General features: G+C 41.8%; 1 protein-coding gene across 1 annotated transcript in view; it reads left to right on the top strand.

Annotated features, from left to right (window-relative positions):
* Positions 1-20,803, top strand: part of LOC140728040 (uncharacterized) — a 42,453-nt gene extending 21,650 nt beyond the window's left edge. The window contains exons 3-6 of the mRNA XM_073046164.1: positions 829-1,285; positions 11,747-11,896; positions 19,159-19,298; positions 20,390-20,803. Of these exons, the coding sequence (XP_072902265.1) occupies positions 829-1,285; positions 11,747-11,896; positions 19,159-19,298; positions 20,390-20,611 (969 nt within the window). The 3' untranslated portion in view covers positions 20,612-20,803. The remainder of the gene's footprint in view (positions 1-828; positions 1,286-11,746; positions 11,897-19,158; positions 19,299-20,389) is intronic.
* Positions 20,804-21,875: the final 1,072 nt, after the last annotated feature.

The following is a 21,875-nucleotide window of genomic DNA, read 5'->3' as shown; positions in this document are numbered from 1 at the left end:
GCACACATCCCTGTGGTGCACTCGTGCTGATGGAGGTTGCGGAGGAGATGTTGTTGCCAATCTGAACTGACTGGGGTCGACAAGTGAGTAATCGAGGATCCGATTGTACAAGGAGGTATTGAGGGCAAGGTCTTAAAGCTTATTGATTAGTTTTGAGGGGATGATGGTACTGTATTAAATGGTGAGCTGTAATCAATAAAGAGCATTCTGATGTATGCACCTTTGATGCCTAGATGTTCTGGGGTTGAGTGAAGAACCAAAGAGGTGGCATCTGCTATGGACCTGTTGCTCCTTCCACAGATACTGCCTGACCTGCTTTTAAAAATGCTTTAGCATTTTTATTTCTATTTCAAATTTCCAGCATCTGCTGTGTTTTTTTAATTTTTCATGAAATCTGTGATCTCATTATAAAATCAGTGATCCCATGCAGTCAAGAGGATGAAATCATTTGTCACAGGTAATCATCAGGGTAAAATTAGTGATAATGTGCATCAGTAGAGTGCTGAATATGAAGCCAAAAAGCAGATTGTAAAACTCTACTGGCATCAAACTCTCTTCACTGCTAGGACAGCAAGGTTTGTAAGTTTAGCCAATGGTAATTACTGGGAGCACGAAACTGAAACACATTCTGATGTCCAATTGCTCAACATATTGGTGTTGCAAGCAACCTGAATGGGGAAAGTTGTATATAAAACCATAAGACATATGAGCAGAATTAGGCCATTTGGCCCTTTGACTCTGCTCCACTATTTCATCATGGCTGATTTATTATCCCATCCAATCCCATTTCAATCATATTAATAGTCAACCTTTTTTCTGTAAATATAGACTCTTCACCGTCCCAATAACAAGGCAGAGTCGACTGAGCCTGGGGATGCTGCTGGTGTGGTGTACTGGCCATGTAATAGGCGGAAAGCAGAGCTTCAGTTCAGCCTGGACATGGTGCCACTGAAGAACTCGGCTGCAGCCTACAGCAATGATACAATGCTACCTTCTGATGCTGCTGGGAGTGACAGGATCTACTTTCATCCAGAATTACCTTTCAAACCTCCAAACATCCCACTGCCTAGCAATGCCAGAGAGGAAAATGGAGGGTTGGTGTGTAACAAGGATGAGGCACGGGCATTGTTGGTGGCACTCAATCATGTCACAGTTTCCATCGTGCGAGCACGGGGTCCCCATTGCTCCTCAGGATCAGTGTGCATGGTGTGCAAGAAGAAGGAATGTGAAATACATACTGTCAGTGTCAGCTCTGAGGTCAAATCAGAAGTCTATCATCTAGAAGGTTGGTAATTTTATTACAAGATTCCTACACTAAATGAGAAATCCTTGGGCAGGGTGAGACTGTTAATAAATCATAACTGGATACATTTTCAGTCCTAATTATTTTCTCCAGAACTTGAACAAAGTTTCTAATGTATAGTATCCCATACAACATAAAACCATAAGACATAGGAGCCCGTTCACATCAATCTATGACAATGAATTCCACAGATTCATTGCCCTCTAGATTAAGAAATTCTTCTTCATCTCCGTTCTAAATGGACGAACCTCTATTCAGAGGCTGTGCCCTCTGGTCCTAGTCACACCCCTTCCGCCCTAGGACATAACCCCTCCACATCCACTCTATCTAGGCCTTTCAACATTTGATAGGTTTCAATGAGATCCCTCCTCATGCTTCTAAACTGCAGTGTATACAGGCCCAAAGTAATTAAATCGTCCTCATTGGTTCATTTCGGATCCCTCAACCTGCCTATGGGTGGCAGTGGCACTTTCACGTGTCTTGGGCTAGTGGGGCCTGGCAGCACCCATCCCTCTTTAGGCCTGACCTCAGCCATAGGAGCAGGGGTTATTTGTCACGTCTTGTAGCCGGGAGTTGGTGCAGAATTGAGAAACAGAATATGGAGATGGGGCTTGATTTTGGAGTTAGTTCATTGGAAGGTCAGGAGTCAATTGAGGACATTGATCAGAGAATCAGGGCGAATGGGAGGTGACTTGTGTAGAGTCAGGAAGAGACAACATGGAAACTTACACAACAGTAATCCTATTTTATTCTCCCTGCATTTCTTTCAACAGTCCCAGATTCCACACTAGGGGCCAACTAACCTTGCAACCTATGCATATTTAGGGGAGGAAACCAGAACATCAATAGAATGAACATAAATTTCTCCTTCTTCAGTAAGTTCTCTCCCCTCCTCCTTCTTTCATTTTCCATTCCCCATTCTGGTTCCCCTTTTACCCCTTCTTTTCTTCTCACCTGCCCATCACTCCCTCTGCTTCCCTTCCCCTTTCCCTTCTTCTCATGATTCACTGTCCTCTCCTATCAGATCAGATACTTTCTTCTTTAGCCATTTACCTGTTCAACCTATCACCTCCCAGCTTCTGGCCACCCCCCACCCCTTCACCCTGGTTTCACGTGTACTACTTCCCATCTCCCCACCTTCTTATTCTGGCTTCTGTCCCCCTCTTTTCCAGTCCTGATGAAGGATCTCTGCCCAATATGTAGAACATTTATTTCTCTTCATAGATGTTGCCTGACCTGCTAAGTTCCTCCAGTATTTTCTGTTTAAGAGAACCATCACATGATTAGGTTGGTGGGTGAGGGGTATTCAGTCACTGCCCAAAGGAATTGATAACTGTTATCATTTCAGTGGATCTGTCCTGGGCCCAGCACGTAAATGCAATTACAAAGAAAGCACGGCAATGCCTCTACTGATTAGAAGTTTGTGAAAATTCAGCATGACACCCAAAATTTTGACAGACTTCTGTAGATGAGTGGTGGAGAGTTTATTGACTGGCATCACAGCCTGGTATGGAAATACCAATGCCCTTGAACGGAAAAACCTACAAAAAGTAATAGATATGGCTCAGTTCTCCACAGGTAAAGCCCTCCTCACATTGAGCACAACTACATAGGAAAGCAGGAAAACAGCATTCATCATCAGGATCCCCACCCTCCTGGCTGTGCTCTTTTCTTGCTGCTGCCATCAGGAAAAAAGGTACAGGAGCCTCAGGATTCACACCACTAGGTTCAGGAACCATCAACCATCGGGCTCTTGAACCAGAAGGGATAACTTCACTCACCCAGTCACTGAGCTGTTTCCACAACTTATGGACTCATTTTCATGGACCTTTCATCTCACCTTCTCAATATCTATTGCTTGTTTATCTATTTATTTATTTTTTCTTCTTCTTTTGTATTTGCAATTTGTTGCCTTTTGCACATTGGTTGTTTTTTGCCCTGGTGGGTGTGATCTTTCACTGATTCTATTACGTGTCCTGTATTTTCTGAGTATGCCTACAAGAAAACAAATCTCAGGATTGTATATGCAATTTGAGAAGAAGAAGCTAAAGTCAGATGCATCACTATTGAAGTGGAGTAAAGGGAATTACAGAGGCTTGAGAGAGCGGCTGGCAAAAGTTGATTGGAAGGGGACACTAGCAAGGATGATGGCATAGCAGCAATGGCTGGAGTTTCTAGGAGAAATTCGGAAGATTCAGGATCGATACATCCTAAAGAAGAGGGAGTATTTTAAAGGCAGGATGATGCAAGGGAAGTCAAAGCCAACGTAAAAGGTAAAAGAGAGGGTATTTAATATTGCAAAACTTAGTGGCAAGTGTCAAGGAGCAGAAGTGAGTACAATTGTTATTACTAGGGAGATGGTGCTTGGGAAACTGAAAGATCTGAAGGTAAGTAAGTCACCTGGATCTGATGGACTACACCTCAGGGTTCGAAAGGATATAGCTGAAGAAATTGTGTATACATTAGTAATGACATTTCAAGATTGAATTGAGACTGACATGGTTTCAGAGGACTGAAAAATTGCAAATGTCATGCCACTCTTCAAGAACAAAGAAAGGCAGAAGAAAAAAATATATAGGCCAATTAGTCTGACCTCACTGGTTGGGAAGATGTGGAATTGATTGTAAAGGATGTGGTTTCAGGGTACTTGGAGGCACATGATAAAATAGACTAAAGTCAGCATGGTTTCCTCAAGGAGAAATCCGTTGGAATTCTTTGAAGAAAGCCGTGAACACTACATCACTTTTTAAAATATATATTATTTAGGTTTTTACATGATTGTTAATCTATTCAGTATACATATACTGCAATTTATTTATTTATTTATTTTCTTCTTCTTCTTCTTCTTCTTCTTGTTCTTCTTTGTTATGTATTGCATTGAACTGCTGCTGCTAAGTTAAGAAATTTCACAACACCTGCTAGTGACAATAAACTTGATTCTGATTCTGGTTCTGAAATAACAAACAGGATGGACGAAGGAGAATCAGTGGATGTGAAGCTACTAAACAAGGTAACAGCCCAGAATGTTACAGGAAAAATGCTAGCATGATTGGCTGGAGGCAAAGAGTGGGAATAAAGGGAGCCTTTTCAGGTTGGCTGCTGGTGACTACTGGTGTTCCACAGGCATCTGTATTGGGCAAACACGAGGAAATCTGCAGATGCTGGAAATTCAAACAACACACACAAAATGCTGGTGGAACACAGCAGGCCAGGCAGCATCTATAGGGAGAAGCACTGTCAACATTTCGGGCTGAGACCCTTCGTCAGGACCAAAGCGTCGACAGTGCTTCTCCCTATAGATGCTGCCTGGCCTGCTGTGTTCCACCAGCATTTTGTGTGTGTCATCTGTATTGGGACTACTTTCTTTTACGTTATACGTCAATAATTTTGCTGATGAAATTGATGGCTTTGTGACCAAGTTTACAGATGATGTAAAGGTTGATGGAGGGGTAGGTAGTGTTGAAGAAGCAGAGAGGTTGCAGAAGGACTTGGATAGATTAGAAGAATTGGCAAAGAAGTGGCAGATGGAATAGTGTCGGAAAGTGTATGGTCATGCACTTTGGTAGAAGAAATAGAAGAATAGACTATTTTTTAAACGGGAAGAAAATTAAAAAATATGAGGTGCAAAGGGTCTTGCATTTAAAGTAGAGGTTGATAGGTTCTTGATTACTCAGAGCGTACAAGATTAGGGGGAGAAGGCAGGGGAATGGAGTTAGGAGGAAAATGGATCAGCCATGATGAAATGAAATGATGGAGCAGACTTGATGAAAATGAAAGCAAAATATCCTGATGCAGGGTCCTGACCAAAACATTGAATACTCTCATCTAGCCCTCCCCATCCAACCGCTCAACCTACAGAGTTCTTCCAACAGACTGTTTGTTGCTCTGGATTCTACATCTGCAGTCTCTTGTGTGTCCTGTCTAAAATCTAAAGCTATTGCTGTCAGTGTGACTCGTCTCTCACATAGACTGCCATAGGGGTTCATATCTGGTCTCTTATAAGCCAGAGTGCATTCATACAGATTTTCCTCTCTGCTCCAACTTCCAGGACTGTGTACTTTCCATTAATTTAATGAAACACTTTAAAACTTAATACAATTGGCGAGACTTCCAGTAAGATGGCGATTGTTTAGCTGCTCCGAACTTTTGTTCCGTTACTGTCGCTACCTTTGCACTAAATGTCTCCATTTTTTAAACCTTAGTTAGGAATTATTTTGGTATCTCTTACTTGCCTGTGAATATATCTAACTTACAATGTCTAGCAAGAGTTCTAAATCCAGGAGAAAAGAAGCTATGACCCCGTCGGACGAGACTATAGTGACGCTTGGAAGGCTCCGAGACGAAATCTTAAAGGAATTTAAAACCACTGGGGACTTCCGCAAGAGTTCTAAACCCGGGGGAAAAGAAGCCATGACCCCGTCGGACGAGACGTTGGTTGCGCTTGGAAAGCTCCGAGACGAAATCTTAAAGGAATTTAAAACCGCTGTCAAACAGTTAGAAGACAAACTGGATCGGATCAACGATAAAGTGGACAAACATGCTGAACATTTATCTCGCATCGATTCGACTTCTGAAGATTTAGAAAGTCGTGTTCGATACTTGGAGACTCTCTGTTCCAGCTTAGAGGAAAAATCTAATAAACTTCTTTCCAAAATGGTGGATCTCGAAAATCGTAGCAGACGCTGTAACATCAGAATTCTGGGATTACCAGAGGCGACTGAAAAGGGATCAACCGTGAAGTTTTTCGCCGAGTTTCTCTGTGAGTTATTCGGGAAAGATTTGCTTCCGAAGCCGCCCGAGCTCGAACGGGCACACAGAGCTTACGTTTCCCCCGGAATTCTGGGCTCCCGCCCGCGACCAGTAATCTTGTGTTTCCATCAATACCAGGTAAAACACAGTCTGATCGTAGAGGCGCGTCGCAGGGGGTTGCTTCCCTTCAAGGATACAACCATTCGCTTTGTGGAAGATTTTGCACCCCAGACCTTAAAGATGCGCGCTGAGTTTAAAGGCGCAATGAAAGTGCTTTTTGATCGTGGTTTCAAACCTTCCCTTCGTAACCCTGCTGATCTACGAATCAAGCTTAATACCGGGAAATATAAGTGGTTCAAATCAGCGAAGGAAGCTGAAGCGTTTGTGGCAAGTCTTCCGGCTATCCAGCCATCTTCGGAATCTGATCGGACCTCATAAAATGGTGGATAAGTACTCCTCGTAGTAAAATTACTTTCTCTGGACTCGGAATTCACTTGAATCACTCGGACATTATTCATTGAAACTTTAAGGGCCGTTGACAATCTCTCCCGGGATTTGGTGTGTGTGTAATCTATTTTTATTCTTGTATAACTTTACCTACAGAGTTCTGCAACTAATTCTAACTTGTTTTGGAGGTTCGAAGTCTTTAGTGAAGGCCTCCCTGTTTGTCGGTTCACAGTTCAACTGTTGATTTATTTTTCCTTTGTTTTAAATATTTATTTATTTTATCTTTTTCTTTTCTTCACCCCTTTTTTCTAATCTCTGAATTTTTTTCTCCCTTCTCTGTAAATGGTTGATAAACACTCATCTTGAATTTATAACTTTCCCCTTCCTCTTTTTTTTCTTTTTCCTTCTTACCTTTTTTTTTCCCTTTCTCTTACTTTATTCTTCTATAATGTTTCGCGGGTAGGTTAGTTTTGGTTTTCTTCCGATTTTCTCTGTATTAAGTTGTATATTTCTGCAGAAGGTGTTCTAATCTGTAGTTATGTTTTCTAGTGCATAAACTAGTTATTATTTGCTATAATATTTATACGGAAATGTTGTTAACGACACAGATCTGGAAGTTGTATTTGGGTTAATTTTTTTGGTAGAGCTAGCTACTTGTTTTGGTAGCCGTCTAGTTTTAGGTTGTGCGGATGGGGTGGGTTTTCCAGTTCCAACATCTCTTTATTGCTTAGGACATGTTTTTATATTTTGACCTTACGAATCTATGTTTACATCTCTGCTCCCAGACTGCTATTGTACTGCTTGGCTTTTTATATGCCTGCTGCCTTTTATGCATTAGTAATTGATAATGGCTAGTGCATTTAAATTCGTGAGCTGGAATGTAAAGGGACTGAACCACCCTGTTAAAAGGAGGAAGGTATTCTCACATATCAGGCAACTCAAAGCTGACATTGCTTTCCTCCAAGAAACTCATATTCGTTGTTTTGATAACTCCCGGCTGCTGTCAAAGTGGGCAGGTCAGCATTTTCATTCATCCTTTGCCGCTAAAGCTAGGGGAGTTTCCATTCTTATTAATTCAAATATTCCTTTTGAACTCCATAATAAAATATCTGATACAAATGGCCGTTTTATTATTGTTTCTGGTAAACTATATAACACTAAAGTTGCACTAGCAAACCTGTATGCCCCCAACTTTGATGATGTTAACTTTTTTGAACGGTTTTTTCCCTCACTACCAGACTTAAACTCATACTCTCTTATATTGGGTGGTGATTTCAACTGTTGGTTGGATCCTAAACTGGACCGATCGTCCTCTGTTACCAGATCACCTACTAAATCTGCCTTAGCTATTCAAACGGTTCTTAATTCAGATCTAAAGATCCATAAGGTCTGGGGACCTTTCATCGAGTACTTTCATAACCTTCCTCTTGACTAGTGTTTTTTTTTCTTTTTTTTTCTTTTCGGTCCCTTGCTTTCAGCTCCTTTTTTTTCTGGTAGTAGGCATTATTATCCTCTGTTGCTAAGTGTATTCACAGTCTGGGTATTTGACTGTCCAGACTTATACTCTCTATACTGTGTGGTGGTTGGTCTGGAGTTGTTGTTTTTTTCTTGTGTTGTGGGGCTTGGGGAGGACGCTAAGCTCACTTGTCTTTAATTTAGGTGCTTTTTTTGTTAAATTCTCTTCCTTTGTAGCATATTGTTATTGTATGCTTAATCTTGCACTGTATTAATGCTCCTCATTGGGATTTTGGGGTTTTTAATTTTGTAAAATGTTTTGAAAAACTAATAAAAAAATTTAAAAAAAAACAACAAAAAAACTTAATACAATTAGCTAAAATTAACCCAGAAGTACAGGGGGGAAACACTAGTGCTTTGGTGTAAAAATGAATGTCAAAATTTGTACTTTGTTCCTTCAGCATAGTGAAGATTTCTCCATCTTCAAGGGAATGCGACTGTATATTTCACTAAGGTAGCAGATTTTACAGTTTTTCTTGATGGATATAGTACCTATCAGGCAGTGGATGGGCGTTCAGCTTACCTGTGCTGAACAATTTTGTAGCCTTAGGCTGCACTGTGTGGCAGCATAGCAATTAGCACAACACTATTACAGTGCCTGTCAGTAGTCTGAGACTGGGGCTGTGAAGAAGGCTTACATAGAGTAAGGTCACCTGTGTACAAACTGGCTCAGGACTGCTCAGTGTTCGATACTTGTATTAGGCACACAATGGCTGTTACATCTCTCAGAATCAGAACCAAGGCACTGGTATTATGCGACAGCAGTACATTGCAATACATAATAGAAACTTAATTATTATATACATATATTTTTTAAGTTAAATTCAATTAAATAGGTAGTGCAAAAATTAAAAAAGTAGTGAGGTAGTTTTCATTGTCCATTAAGAAATCTGATGGCATTGGGGAAGAAACTGTTGCTGTTCACTGAAAAGGTGGCTCCTGTACCACCTCTGTGATGGTAGCAATGAGAAGGGGTCATGTCCTGGGTGATGGGGATCCTTAATGACAGATGCTGTCTTTTGATACATCGCTCCTTGAAGATTTCCTGGATATTACAGAGACTAGTGCTGACTGAGTTTATAACTTTCTGCAGCTTGCTGCTGTGCCACCCCCCCCCCCCCACCCCCATACCACATGTTGATGAAGCCAGTTAGAGTCCTCTTCGTGGTACATCTGTAGAAATTTGCAAGTGTCTTTGGTGACATAGAAAATTTCTTCAAACTCCTAATGAAATATAGACTCTGCTGTGTTTTCTTTGTAACTGAATTGATATGTTGGGCCCAGAATGGATCCTCAGACACATTGACACCCAGGAACTTGAATTTACTCACTTCTTTCTACCCTGATACCTCCATGAGAACAGGTGTGTGTTCCCTTGTCTTACCCTTTCTGAAGTCCACAATCAGTTCTTTGGTCTTACTGACTTTGAATACAAAGTTGTTGCTGTGACATTACTCAACTAGCTGATTATCTTATTCCTGTATGCCTTTTCATCACCATCTGAAATTTTGCCAACAATATTTGTGTCATCAGCAAATTTATAGATGGTATTTGAGCTATGCTTAGCCACACAGTCATGGGTGCAGAGAGGGTGGATCAGTAGGCTAAGCACACATCCTTGAGGTGCACCAGTGTTGATTGTCAGTGATGTGGAGAAGTTATTTCCAATCTTCACACACTGTGGACTTCCGGTGAGGAAGTTGAATATCCAGTTGCAGAGGAAGCTACAGAGAGGCCCAGATTTTGGAGCTTTTTGATCAAATCTTTAAGAATTATTGTGTTAAATGCTGAGCTATAGTGAATAAACAGCAATTTGACATTGTCCAGATGATCTAGGCCACGTGAAGAGCCAATGAGATTGCATCTGCTGTAGATCTACTCTGGCAATAGGCCAATTGCAGTGAGTCCAGATCCTTGCTGAGGCAGGAGTTAATTTTAGCCATGACCAACCTCTCAAAGCATTTCATCACTGTAGATATGAGTGCTACTGGACGATAGTCATTGAGACAGTTCACCTGCTCTTCTTGGACACTGGTATGATTTTGAACAGGTGGGAACTTCTGACTGTAACAGTGAGAGATTGAAAATGTCTTTGAACATCCCCACCAGTTGGTTGACATAAGTTTTCAGAGACTTACCAGGTACTCCATTAGGCTTTGCCACCATGCGAGGATTCACCATCAGCCTCCAAGACACAGATCACAGGGTCAGCAGGTGCTGCAGGGATCCTCATAGCTACAGTTTTATTCTCCCTTTCAAAGCTGGCATAAAAGGTGTTGAGTTTATCTGGGAGTGAAGCATCACAGTCGTTCATGATGTTGTAGGAAGTAATGGCCCCCAAACCCTACCAGAGCTGACATACATCTATTTCTGTCTCTAACCTCCACTGGAATTGTTCCTTTGCTTTTGAGGTACCCCTCTGTAAGTCATTCCTGGCCTCCTTGCATAGTCCTGGGTTGCCAGACTTGAATGCCATGGATCTAGCCCTCAGCAAACTATGAGCTTCTTGGTTCACCCATGGCTTTTGATTTGGGTATGTATAGTAAGTTCTCGCATGCACATGCTCATCCATACAGGTTTTAATGAAGCTGGTAACAACTGTGGTGTACTCATTCACACTCAAAGATGAATCCCTGAATGCAGTCCAGTACAGCAAGTCAAAGCAGTAAGCACCCCTGCACCTCCCTTGTCCATACCATCTTGCTACCGGTGCTGCAGTCTGCAGTCTCTGTCTATAATCATGGAGTAAAAGTACAGCAGAGTGATCAGACTTTCCAAAGTGTTGGTGTGGGGTGCACAGTTAAGTGGTCCAGTTTGTTGGCTGCTCTGGCCCTCAAGTGATATGTTAGTGATAATTATTTACAGACTTTTTCATCTGGTGGAAATCCCCCAAAATGACAGGAAAGGCATCAGGGTGCGCTGTTTCATTGCATCACTCAGTTCATCCAGAGCTTGTTTGACATGGGCCTGAGGCAGAACCTACCCTGCTCCAAGGTGATGGAATTAACTCCAGTGGCACTTAATTGCCAGGTGTTCCAGATTGGATGAGCAGGGATGGGGCAGGTCCATCGAGTTTGTATATCACAACCGTTAACCATAAAGCATACTCCACCTTCTCTGCCATTGCAGGACTCAGCACTCCTATCTTGATGGTGAATTGTGAAACCAGTGAGTTGTATTGCTGCGTCCAGAAAGGCGAGGCAAATCCAAGTGTCTGTAAAACCAAAAATACCACATCCCTCTGGTACAGGAATCTTGCTCTGAGATCTTTGATTTTATTTACCACATAATGTATGTTTGCCAGCAGAATATTCAGCAGTGGAAGTGGAAATCCTCATCTTAAATGAACCCTTCAGCGTGGCATCCTCTTTTCTGCTGTCTTAAAGGGGAACTGCACTTGTAACTGGAAACTGCCGTCCGAGATTCATCGACTCTGAGCTGCTAGATTTTTTTAAATGTCACTTACTGTATTGTCTGTGGCTGTAGCTGTGGATTTCAGCTGTAGCAGTCTAAAATGTGAATATTAGATTATTTCAATCAGAGCTTAATGGCACCCTGGAAGTGGAAAAAGATATTTGGGTATTGCCTGATTGTTATGAAGTTGATAATAAGAGAAAGTTATTTTAATTAAATATTAATCTTCTTGACATGATCAAGCTCTCAGTGCCAGAATTTTTATGCCTTTTGAAGATTAAGACCTATTATTAATAATCATCTGCTTTCTTTCTGCAGAAGACTTATCTCCCAATGAATGCTGTGGGATGATACTGAAAGTAATGAACAGTGATTGTCCATTTCTAATTCATAATGAGCGAGATCAGTACCTTCGACCTGGCAGCAACCGCAAAAGAATAGTTCTTAGTCGGCAGAATTCTGAGTCTGGTAAGTGTCATCTTTAAACAGTTTAACAGATATGCTCACAGGTTCACTGGTTCTCTACAATATCTACAATAGGTAGCTTCTTCCCACTTCAGTACAGTCACCTTAGTTTTAAGAAACTTCTTGGAACACTTGTTTAAGTCCATCTCTTATTACTTTTTAGTTCTGTAGTCTCTTAGGTCTCTACATTTTAGTGTGATCATTTCATGATAGATGCCAAGGACAGTTCTTAGTACACTTTTCATCTCCCAATTGACCCAGTTGTGGCCCTGTCTTTTATTTGTCTCTCTGCACTGCTCTTTCTCTAACTGTAACATTAGATTCTGCATTGTTTTCTTTTTACAATATCTTTTTACAGTATAATTTTTGAATGGCATGCAAAACAAAGTTTATCATGTTACTCATGTGACAATACAGCAATATTCTATCAAACTAAGATGGTAGTGCTGGAGAGGTCTGAAGCTCACAAAGAATTTTATAGTCTCACAGCATCTGAAGCATTATTTTTGAATGCTTGCTTCTTCCTTATAAATCCACTAGACTGGTCCTCGATGATGAGCCCTTGCTTTCCTCAGCACTGAGCTGCTCTCCTAAATTGCCCACACGTTGCTTGGACAACCCGTGCCCACTCTCGATATACGGGATGGACTCACGGTGAACCATGATCTGTCGGTACCTCTTGTCTTCCAACTATTTAGTGAGTCTGATATCTGGGCCAATATGCTGATATTTTATTGGCCTTAATCAGACTGCATTTGGAATATTGCAGGCAATTTTGGGCTTAGTATTTAACAAAAGATGTACTGGGCAGGGGAGGGTTTAGAATGAAAGGCTTCACTTAGGGGAGCATGTGACGCCTCTCGGTTTGAACTTGTTGGCTGTCAGTAAGGTGGAGTGGGTGGGAAAATCTCACTGAAACCTACTGAATCCTGAAAAGCCAGGATAGAGTGGACATGGAGAGAATGCTCTTATAATAGGATAGTCTAGGATCCAGAGGCATAGCCTCAGAATAAAAAGACATCTGTTTGGACCTGAGATGAGGAGGAATTTCTTCGGTCAGAGGGTATTGAATGTCTGGAATTCGTTGCCACAGAGGGCTATGGAGGCCAAGTCATTGAGCGTATTTAAGACAAAGACTGATAGAATTTTGATTGGCAATAGGGTTGGGGTTATGGGGAGAAGGTGGGAGAATGGGGTTGAGAAAAAAGAATAGCCATGATTGAATGCCAGAGCAGACTCAATGGGTGGAATAGTCTAATTCTGCTCTTGTATCTACACCATGGTACACATCTAGGAGAGATCAGGACAGTAGTGGCCATAACCAGCAGTGTGAGTGAAATGAAAAGAGGTGATGGTCTGTGCTGGCTTAGAGATTAGAAACTGAATCAACACCAACCTCTGCAGGGTTTTGACTGGAAACATCAAAAATTCATTCCAGTAGCCCACCTCCTACAATGCTTCCTGACCCACTCAGTTTCTAAACACAAAAATACAACTGCAGATGCTGTGGATCAAAGAATACGTACACAACGCTGGAAGAACTCAGCAGGTCAGGCAGCATCTGTAAGAAAAGAGTAGCCAACGTTTCGGGCCGAGACCCTTCATCAGGTCTCGGCCCGAAACGTTGGCTACTCTTTTCTCACAGATGCTGCCTGACCTGCTGAGTTCTTCCAGCGTTGTGTACGCCACTCAGTTTCTGTAGTGCCTTGTTTTATTGCTTTGGAGTTCCTCGAGCAAGTTTGTGTTTCAGACTCCAACATCTGCAGTCTCTTGTTTCTCAAGCTCATCACCTCCTGAAGGTGGCAAAGAAGAATTTTGGCATGTTTCCTATGGTGGGGGATGCTAGGACCAGAGGGGACAGCCTCAGAATTGAGAGGCATCCATTTAGAAGTGATATGAGCAGGAATTTCTTTAGCCAGAGGGTGATGAAACTGTTGCCACAGGTGACTCTGGTGGACAGGATATTGGATGTATTTAAAGTGGAGGTTGATAGGTTCTTGATAAGTTAGGGCATGGAAGTTTATGGGGAGAAGGCAAGAGAATGGGGTTGAGATAGAAATGGATTAGCCATGATGAAATGGCGGAGCAGATTGTTGGGCTGAATGACTTAAATCCTCAGGGCCTGACAAGGTGTGAGAGGCTAATGCAGAAATCGCAGGGCGTCTAGCAGAAATATTTAAGTCATCCTTAGCCATGGGTGAGGTGCCGGAGGACTGGAGGATAGCTAATGTTTAAAAAAGGCTGTAAGAATAAGCTAAGAAATGATAGGTCAGTAAGCCTGACATCAGTAATGGGAAGGTTATTGGAAGCTATTGTAAGGGACCAGATAAATACCTAAGGCTGACAGTAGACTGGAATGATCAGGGATAATCAACATGGCTTTGTGCATGTCTAACCAATCTTACAAAGTAGTTAGAGGAAGTTATCAGGAAAGTTGATGAAGGCAAGGCAGTGGATGTTGTCTACCTAGACTTCTGCAACTTTGACAAGGTGCCGGATGGGAGGGTGGTCAAGAACATTCAGCCATTTTGCACTCAAGACGAGACAGTAAATTGGATTAGACATTTGTGGGAGAAGCCAGAGAGTTGTTGTAAATGGTTGTCTCAACTACTTGAGGACTGTAGCACAAAATAGATGGGCCGAAGTCCCTGTTTTGTTCTATAGTGTTCTATGGCTTTATGTTGTTTTCGATTTCGCTTGTCGGCTACAGTTGTCTCATCCTCTCTTTAGAATACTTCTTCATCTTTGAGATATATTTATCCTGCACCTACTGAATTGCCCCATAAACTCCAGCCATTTTGCTCTATCATCATCCCTGCTACTGTCCACTTCCAATCAACTTTGGCCAGCTGCTCTCTCATGCCTCTGTAGTTCCCTTTACTCCACAGTAATACTGATATGCCTGACTTTATCTTCTCCCTCTCAAACTGCAGGGTAAATTCTATTCTGTTATGGTCACTGAATCCTAAGGATTCCTTTACCTTAAGGTTCCTAATCAAATCTGATTCACTGCACAACACCCCACCCAGAATTGTATTTCCTCTCATGGGCTTTCCAGTCCTGCTGAAGGGTCTCAGCCCGAAACGTTGACTGTACTCTTTTCCATTGATGCTGCCTGGCCTGCTGAGTCCTTCCACTTTGTATGTGTTGCTTGGAATTCCAGCATCTGGAGATTTTCTCTTGTTTGAATTTCTTATTCGATATTGGAAAAACCAAAGAGCTGCTTATTGACTACAGGAGGAGGACACCAGATGTGCACAAGCCTGTCCTCGTCAGAGGTGGAGATGGTCAGCAACTTTAAATTCCTCAAAATTATCATTCCAGAAGACCTGTCCTAGGTCCAACATGTAAGTGCCATTACAAAGGAGCACCTCTTAGAAGTTCTTAGAAGTTTGTAAACCAGACAACATGTCATCTAAAACTTTGACCAACTTCTCTGGATGCATGGTGAAGAGTATACTGACTGGTTGCATCATAGTATGGAAACACCAATGCCCTTGAATGGAAAAGCATGCAAAAATTAGTGGATGCAGCCCAGTTCATCATGGGTAAAGCCCTCCACACCATTGAGTACATTTGCAAGGAGCAGTGTCGCAGGAAAACAGGGAACCCCGTCACCCAGGTCATGCTGTCTTCTTGCTGCATTCATCAGGAAGGAGGTACAGAAGCTTCCAGAGCCATATCTGCAGGTTCAGGAACAGTTGTTACATGCTGACCATCAGCTCTTGAACCAGGAAGGATAACTTCATTCACACCGATATTGAACTGTTTCCACAACTTTTCGATCACTTTCTAGGACTCTTCATCTCATTTTCTTGATATTATTTATTGATTGTTATTTGTTGTTTTTTTCTTTCAGTATTTGCACAGTTTGTTATCTTTTGCACATTGGTTGTCCGTCTGTCTTGTTATGTGTGGTGTTTCATTGATTCTATTTTGATTCTGAACATTGAAGCATAGAAAACCTACAGCATGATACAGGCCCTTTGGCCCATAAAGTTGTGCCGAACATGTCCCTACCTTAGAAATCACCAGGCTTACCCATAGCCCTCTATTTTTCTAAGCTCCATGTACCTATCCAAAAGTCTCTTAAAAGACCCTATCATATCCGCCTCCACCACCATTTCTGGCAGCCCATTCCACACACTCACCACTCTCTTGAGTAAAAGAACTTATCCCTGACATCTCCTCTGTACCTACTCCCCAGCACCTTAAACATGTGTCCTCCTGTGGCAACCATTTCAGCCCTGGGAAAAGCCTCTGACTATCCACACAATCAATGCCTCTCATCATTTGTATTAGTATTTACTGTAAATGCTCCCAAGAAAATGTATCCCAGGGTAGTAATCATGGCATTTATGCAATTTGATAATAAATTGACTTTGAACTTTGATTACAGAGACATGTTTGTGACTGGCAGCTCAACATTTCTGGGTTTTGTTGATTTGGATGTGATAGAGAGGGGGTAAAAGAGGTGGAGGGATGCACTACTGATAAGGGAGAATATCACATCAGTACTCGGAGAGGACACTTCGGAGGGCTCATCCACAGAGGCAATTTTGGTGGTTCTCAGAAATACAAATGTTTAGGTGTAGTTATGCTGGTGGGATTACTATATACTATGCAAAACACACAAAATTCTGGAGAAGTAGACCTACTCCTCATCTTTCTTTCTCCAGTCCTGCAAAAGGGTTTCAGCCCAACACATTGACTGTACTTTTTTCCATGGATGCTACCTAGCCTGCTGAGCTCCTCTAGCATTTTGTACATGTTGCTCGGATTTCCAGCATCTGCAAATTTTCCTTTGTTAGTTACTGTGTATTATTGTCCATCTCACCAATACTCACCAAGAGGTGAAGAAACAGATTATGGAAAGGTGCAGAAACATAGGATTGTCATGGGGGGGACTTTAACTTCCTCAGTATTTATTAAGATCTCCTTAATACAGAAGCTTAGTGCAGAATTTCTTCAATGAATCCATGAGAGGTTATTAAAACAGTATGTGGAGAGGTCAACTGGAGGAGAAAACGTACTGGACCTGATTTTGAGAAATGGTGACGGACCTGATAGGGGGTGAATAATGATTGAAACTCTTTATGTTTTCATGTAGTTATGAGTGAGGATGAACAGACCTTGTGAGGGAGAGAAAATTATGACTGGATAAAGTAGGACTTAATGGGCATTGATTGGGAGGAGCTGCTGTTGGATAGGTCCACGTCTAACTAGTGGGATTTGTTTAAAGACCAAATGAGGAGAGCATGGGATTGGCATATTCTGGTAAGGAGTAAGGACAAGGATGGTAAGGTAAGGAAACTTTGGATGTCCCAAGAGGCCCACATTTAGTCAGAAAGTTAAAGAAAGCATATATATGGTTAATAAGCAAAAATCAGACTGAGCTCTTGTAGGATATAAAGGCAGCAGGAAAGTGCTCAAGCACATGATTAGGAAGGCCAAAAAAAGGCCATGAAGTGATCTTGGGGAGGAGGAATAATCCTGAAGTATTTTATACTTATAATAAGAAAAAGGGTAAGTAAGCAGAGGGTAAGATAAAGGATAGAATTTACATTTGGAATCAGAGTAAGTGACTGATGTGTTTGTGTTGGTATTTACTGAGGAGAAAAAAATTAGATAATGGTGAAAACAAAATGGAGCAGTCTGCAATTATGGAGGAGGTAATGCTGGGTCCTCTGAAAAGCACAGAGCTGGCTAAGTCCCTAGGACCTGATGGCATATATCCCAGAATGATTCAGGAAGAAATTGAGCAATGAATGTTAATAAGGCATTTGTCAAGGTTCCTCATGGTAGGCTGATTCAGAAGATAAAGATACATTGAATCCAGGGTGAATTGCAAGTTTGGATTCAGAACTGACTAGTTAATAGAGCACAGAATGTGGGACTGGAAGACTATTATTCTGGTTAGAGATCCACACTCTGTCATTTCTGATCACATCAATGATTTGGATGGAAATGTAGATGGGTGGATTAGAAAATTTGCATATGACACCAAGACTGGAGTAGTGAATGGTGTAAAGGACTATCAAAATATCCCACTGCACATAGATCAGTTACAGACATGAACAGAGAAATAGCAGATTGAGTTTAATCTGACCAAATATGAGGAGTTGCACTTTACGAGGCCAGAAGAAAGGCAAGTATACAGTTCATGGCAAGCCCATTAATGGTACAGAGGGATATTGGAGTCTAGGTCCATAGTTCACTGGAAGCAGCTATGGAAGTGGATAAGGTGAGAAAGAAGGCGCATTGAATGATTGGTGGGGTAATGAGTGAAAGAATAATGAAGTCATGTAGCAGCCACATAAAACATTAGTCAGACTATACTTGAAGTGTGGAGTTCTGTTCACCCTATTATAGGAAGGATGTGGAGACTGGACAGACTGTAGAATAGGTTTACCAAGGTCGCAAAAGCAATATGTTCTGAATGGCCTCTCCTGTGCTCTATTGTTCTCTGCAGATCAAGTCTGACTGTGATGGGCATTCCGGATATATACCTTGGATTTCAACCCTCAATGTCTGCACTAAACTAAAGTCCTTCTGCCTGCATATGACCGTATCCCTCTATCCTCTGTGTATTCACGCGTCTATCCAACATCACCATCTGTTTCCATCACTAGTCCTGGCAGCCCATTCTTGGCACCTGCTTCATCCTGTGTAAAAAAACACTTGTCCCATACTTATAACCATATAACAATTACAGCACGGAAACAGACCATCTCGGCCCTTCTAGTCCGTGCTGAACGCTTACTCTCACCTAGTCCCACTGACCCACACTCAGCCAATAACTCTCCATTCCTTTCCTGTCCATATACTTACCCAATTTTTTTAATGACAAAATCAAACTTCTTTAGATTTTCACCCATTAATTTAAATGCTTATTCCCTAGTATCTGATATTTCTGTCCTGGGAAAAAGACCCTGTCCATACCTCACATAATTTTCTAAACTCCCCTCAGCTTCTGGAGAAAACATCCCAAGGCTGTCCAGCCTCTCTTTAGCCTCTAGTCCAGGCTGGAGCCTGGTAAACCTCTTCTGTCCCCTTTCTGAGGCTCTACATTCTTCCTGGGCACCAGGAGTGCATGTGATACCCCTAGAATGGCCTACCGAAGTTATATAGTATTTTTAAATGTTGCCTTGGTTGTGTGTTCTTCCTTTATTAAATAAATGTGCCCATATTAATCTGAAACAAGATGTAGAGAATGATCCACTCTTCTGGCAGCTGTTTATGACCGGCTTCTATTCTCTTCACAGCTCAAATGACTATCTTTTATTACAAGTCCAATAAGATCCCAGAGATACATTGTGGAATGCCAGTTGTGCTGAAATTCTCCAAGACCAGCTGTTTCCTGATGTGTCAGAGGGAGGGGTCCAATGTAGTGCTCAGAATACAGGTAAGTGACCGAGGAAAAGGTTTTAGAGATGTGCTCAGGTTCAAATGCTAGAATCTGGATCATAAAACGCTGGAAGAATTCAGCAGTTCAGGCAGTACATTTCCCTCACTGAGTCAGCTAATACAATATTTGGGGAAGCTCACTGTCACATCAAACCAAACTAACCTATAAAACTAATATGAAGGAAGTTAGCATCTACTACCAGAGTGTTGTCATAAGGACCTGCAGCACAGAAGCAAGGCATTCTGCCTGTCAACCCCATTCCAATCAGATTGAGTCCAGGGCATTCGAGTTCTGAATTCAATCCCGACACCATCAGTAACTAGCTTGTACATTCTTCCTGTAAGCACACAATTTCCCTTTGTGTGTCCAGTCGCCTCTCATAGCCCAAAGACCTTCTGGTTATTAGGCTAATCGTTCACTATACATTCTTCCGTGATTAGAGTTAAGTAGGTGGCTTGCTGGGTGGTGAGGCTGTTTGGACCAGGAAGGCCTGTCCACACTTTATCTCTAAATAGAAATAAAAACAAGATCACAGGGACCAGAGGAGTGAGAGAGAAAAGAGGGTGCAGAGAGGAGAGATAGACAGACAGACAGAGAAATAGAGGGAAAGAAAGAGAGGGAGGGAGGGAGAGAGGTGCTGTGAGAGTCAGTCACCGAAGGGGTGAGGAAGAGACAGAGTGTGTGTGTGTGTGTGTGTGTGTGTGTGTGTGTGTGTGTGTGTGTGTGTGTGTGTGTGTGTGTGTGTGTGTGTGTGTGTGTGTGTGTGTGTGTGTGTGTGTGTGTGTGTGAGAGAGAGAGAGAGAGAGAGAGAAACGAGGACAGAACTGGCCTAGGTTGGCATTTACAGGACATTTTTGCAGGGGGTTTCAGGAGATAAGCAGTGTTGAGGACGGCATACAGAAGGAGAAACATGGGGTTGCCAGGCACCATAAAATGGGGCAGAGTGTGCTCTGTAAGAAAAGAGGTAAATTAGGGTATGGACAAGAGTTGGAGTGAAGTTAATAGTTAATGGAAGGTTACTAGCTATGGATGAGAAAAACTGTTGACTTCAGGCAGTGATTGACAGGCAGATGTCCTTTCAATCTCAGGAATGTACCTCCGAGTCGCTGAAGTGGATTCCAAAGGGAAGCCCACAATGGTGTTTCATCTTCTACATGAAGGAACGACAAGATGGCACTCTCAGCTTTGAGTCAGCACAATTCCCAGGCTGGTTTATCAACAACCAGTGGACCCAAAAGAGGGCTGAAATGAAGCAAACCATGGAAGAAAAATTAAATGCAGATTTTATCTTTGTTTTGTTAAAAGTATGAGAGTTATCACTGGTGGATATAGGAAATAAAATAATATGATTTGTTCTAAAAATGTACCTTTGTGGGCTTATGATGAATAAATCCAACTGGTGTCCTATGAGTAGAGCAGCTGCATATGCCAGTTCAGGGAATATCCAGCTATCTCCAGCTGCCAAAGACTTTATAATCGTTTCTCAATGTCAACTATATTTAAATGCCTAATAAATAATATTTATTAAACACATTTAAAATATTCATCTAACTCCAGCATTATTTTAGTGTTTTGATTAATTGTCAATATATTAAAGTAAACAAAACAATGATAGATTATCTCAGATTCCATTTTTACAGATGTCCATAAGTTGCTTTTCCCTATAGGTCAGAAAATACACAAAAGTCAGTCAACATACCAGACCTCAACAGTACAGTAATGATTGGCATCAAAAATGCATGGGGTTGATAAAAAGGAACAAATACTAAAAGTGGAGAGCGAGGAGAAATTAGTTCATAGGAAGGAACATTTGTGTGTTGCGATACGTGGGTTATGACTGAAGGAAAGATGGCTGGAATAGCTTAGCACTTAGCACTTAATTCTTGTCCAGTGTGTACTCCTGGCAGCTCGATCTCTCTCTCCCCTACTGAGAGTTGTTATGTACCCCGTAACGGGTTAAAAGAACCAGCAGAAATGGAACACACCTGGAGTCTGGTTTTGCTATAAACAAAACACTATCTATTAGTATCTACGTAATATAGTAATATAAAACCAGATAAATCAAACAGGTTAGCAGAGTTTATGCATATATGTGTGGAAATATAAAACCCCAAACTTCTTCAAGCTTAGGTGTTAAGTGATACAGTCTTACAATGATATAGGGATGAAGTCAGTTCAGTTCGTGATATTGAGTTGAGTAGAATTGAGGAGAGCGAGAGAGGTGATTTGTTTTACAAATAAGCCAATGTCATTGATCTTTCCGTTGTCCTCCAAAGTCCTGTTAAAGTCACGGACTGTGACCACATAAAAGGGTACCGTCTTCATGCAGTAAAGCTATCAACGCAGGCAAGGGTTAAACACACCGATAGCCTTCCACTGGTCACCCCTTTTCTACACTGAGAGCAAAATCCACCCTTTTCGTGGGCACTCAAAGCTCATCCAGTGTCTATTCCTCCTGTATTTCTGTCTGTGTCTTCCGTGTGTCTGTGTGAAAAGCCAGCTGACCTTGTATATATCCCAAACCTGCTGAACGCCAGCTGTCCATTATATAGTTCCACCCTTCCGTCACCATTG

This window comes from Hemitrygon akajei, chromosome 5 (genome assembly GCF_048418815.1).
Source record: "Hemitrygon akajei chromosome 5, sHemAka1.3, whole genome shotgun sequence".
NCBI lineage: Eukaryota > Metazoa > Chordata > Chondrichthyes > Myliobatiformes > Dasyatidae > Hemitrygon > Hemitrygon akajei.
The sequence above is the reverse complement of the archived record's forward strand: the minus strand, read 5'-3'. Positions and strand labels throughout refer to the sequence as shown.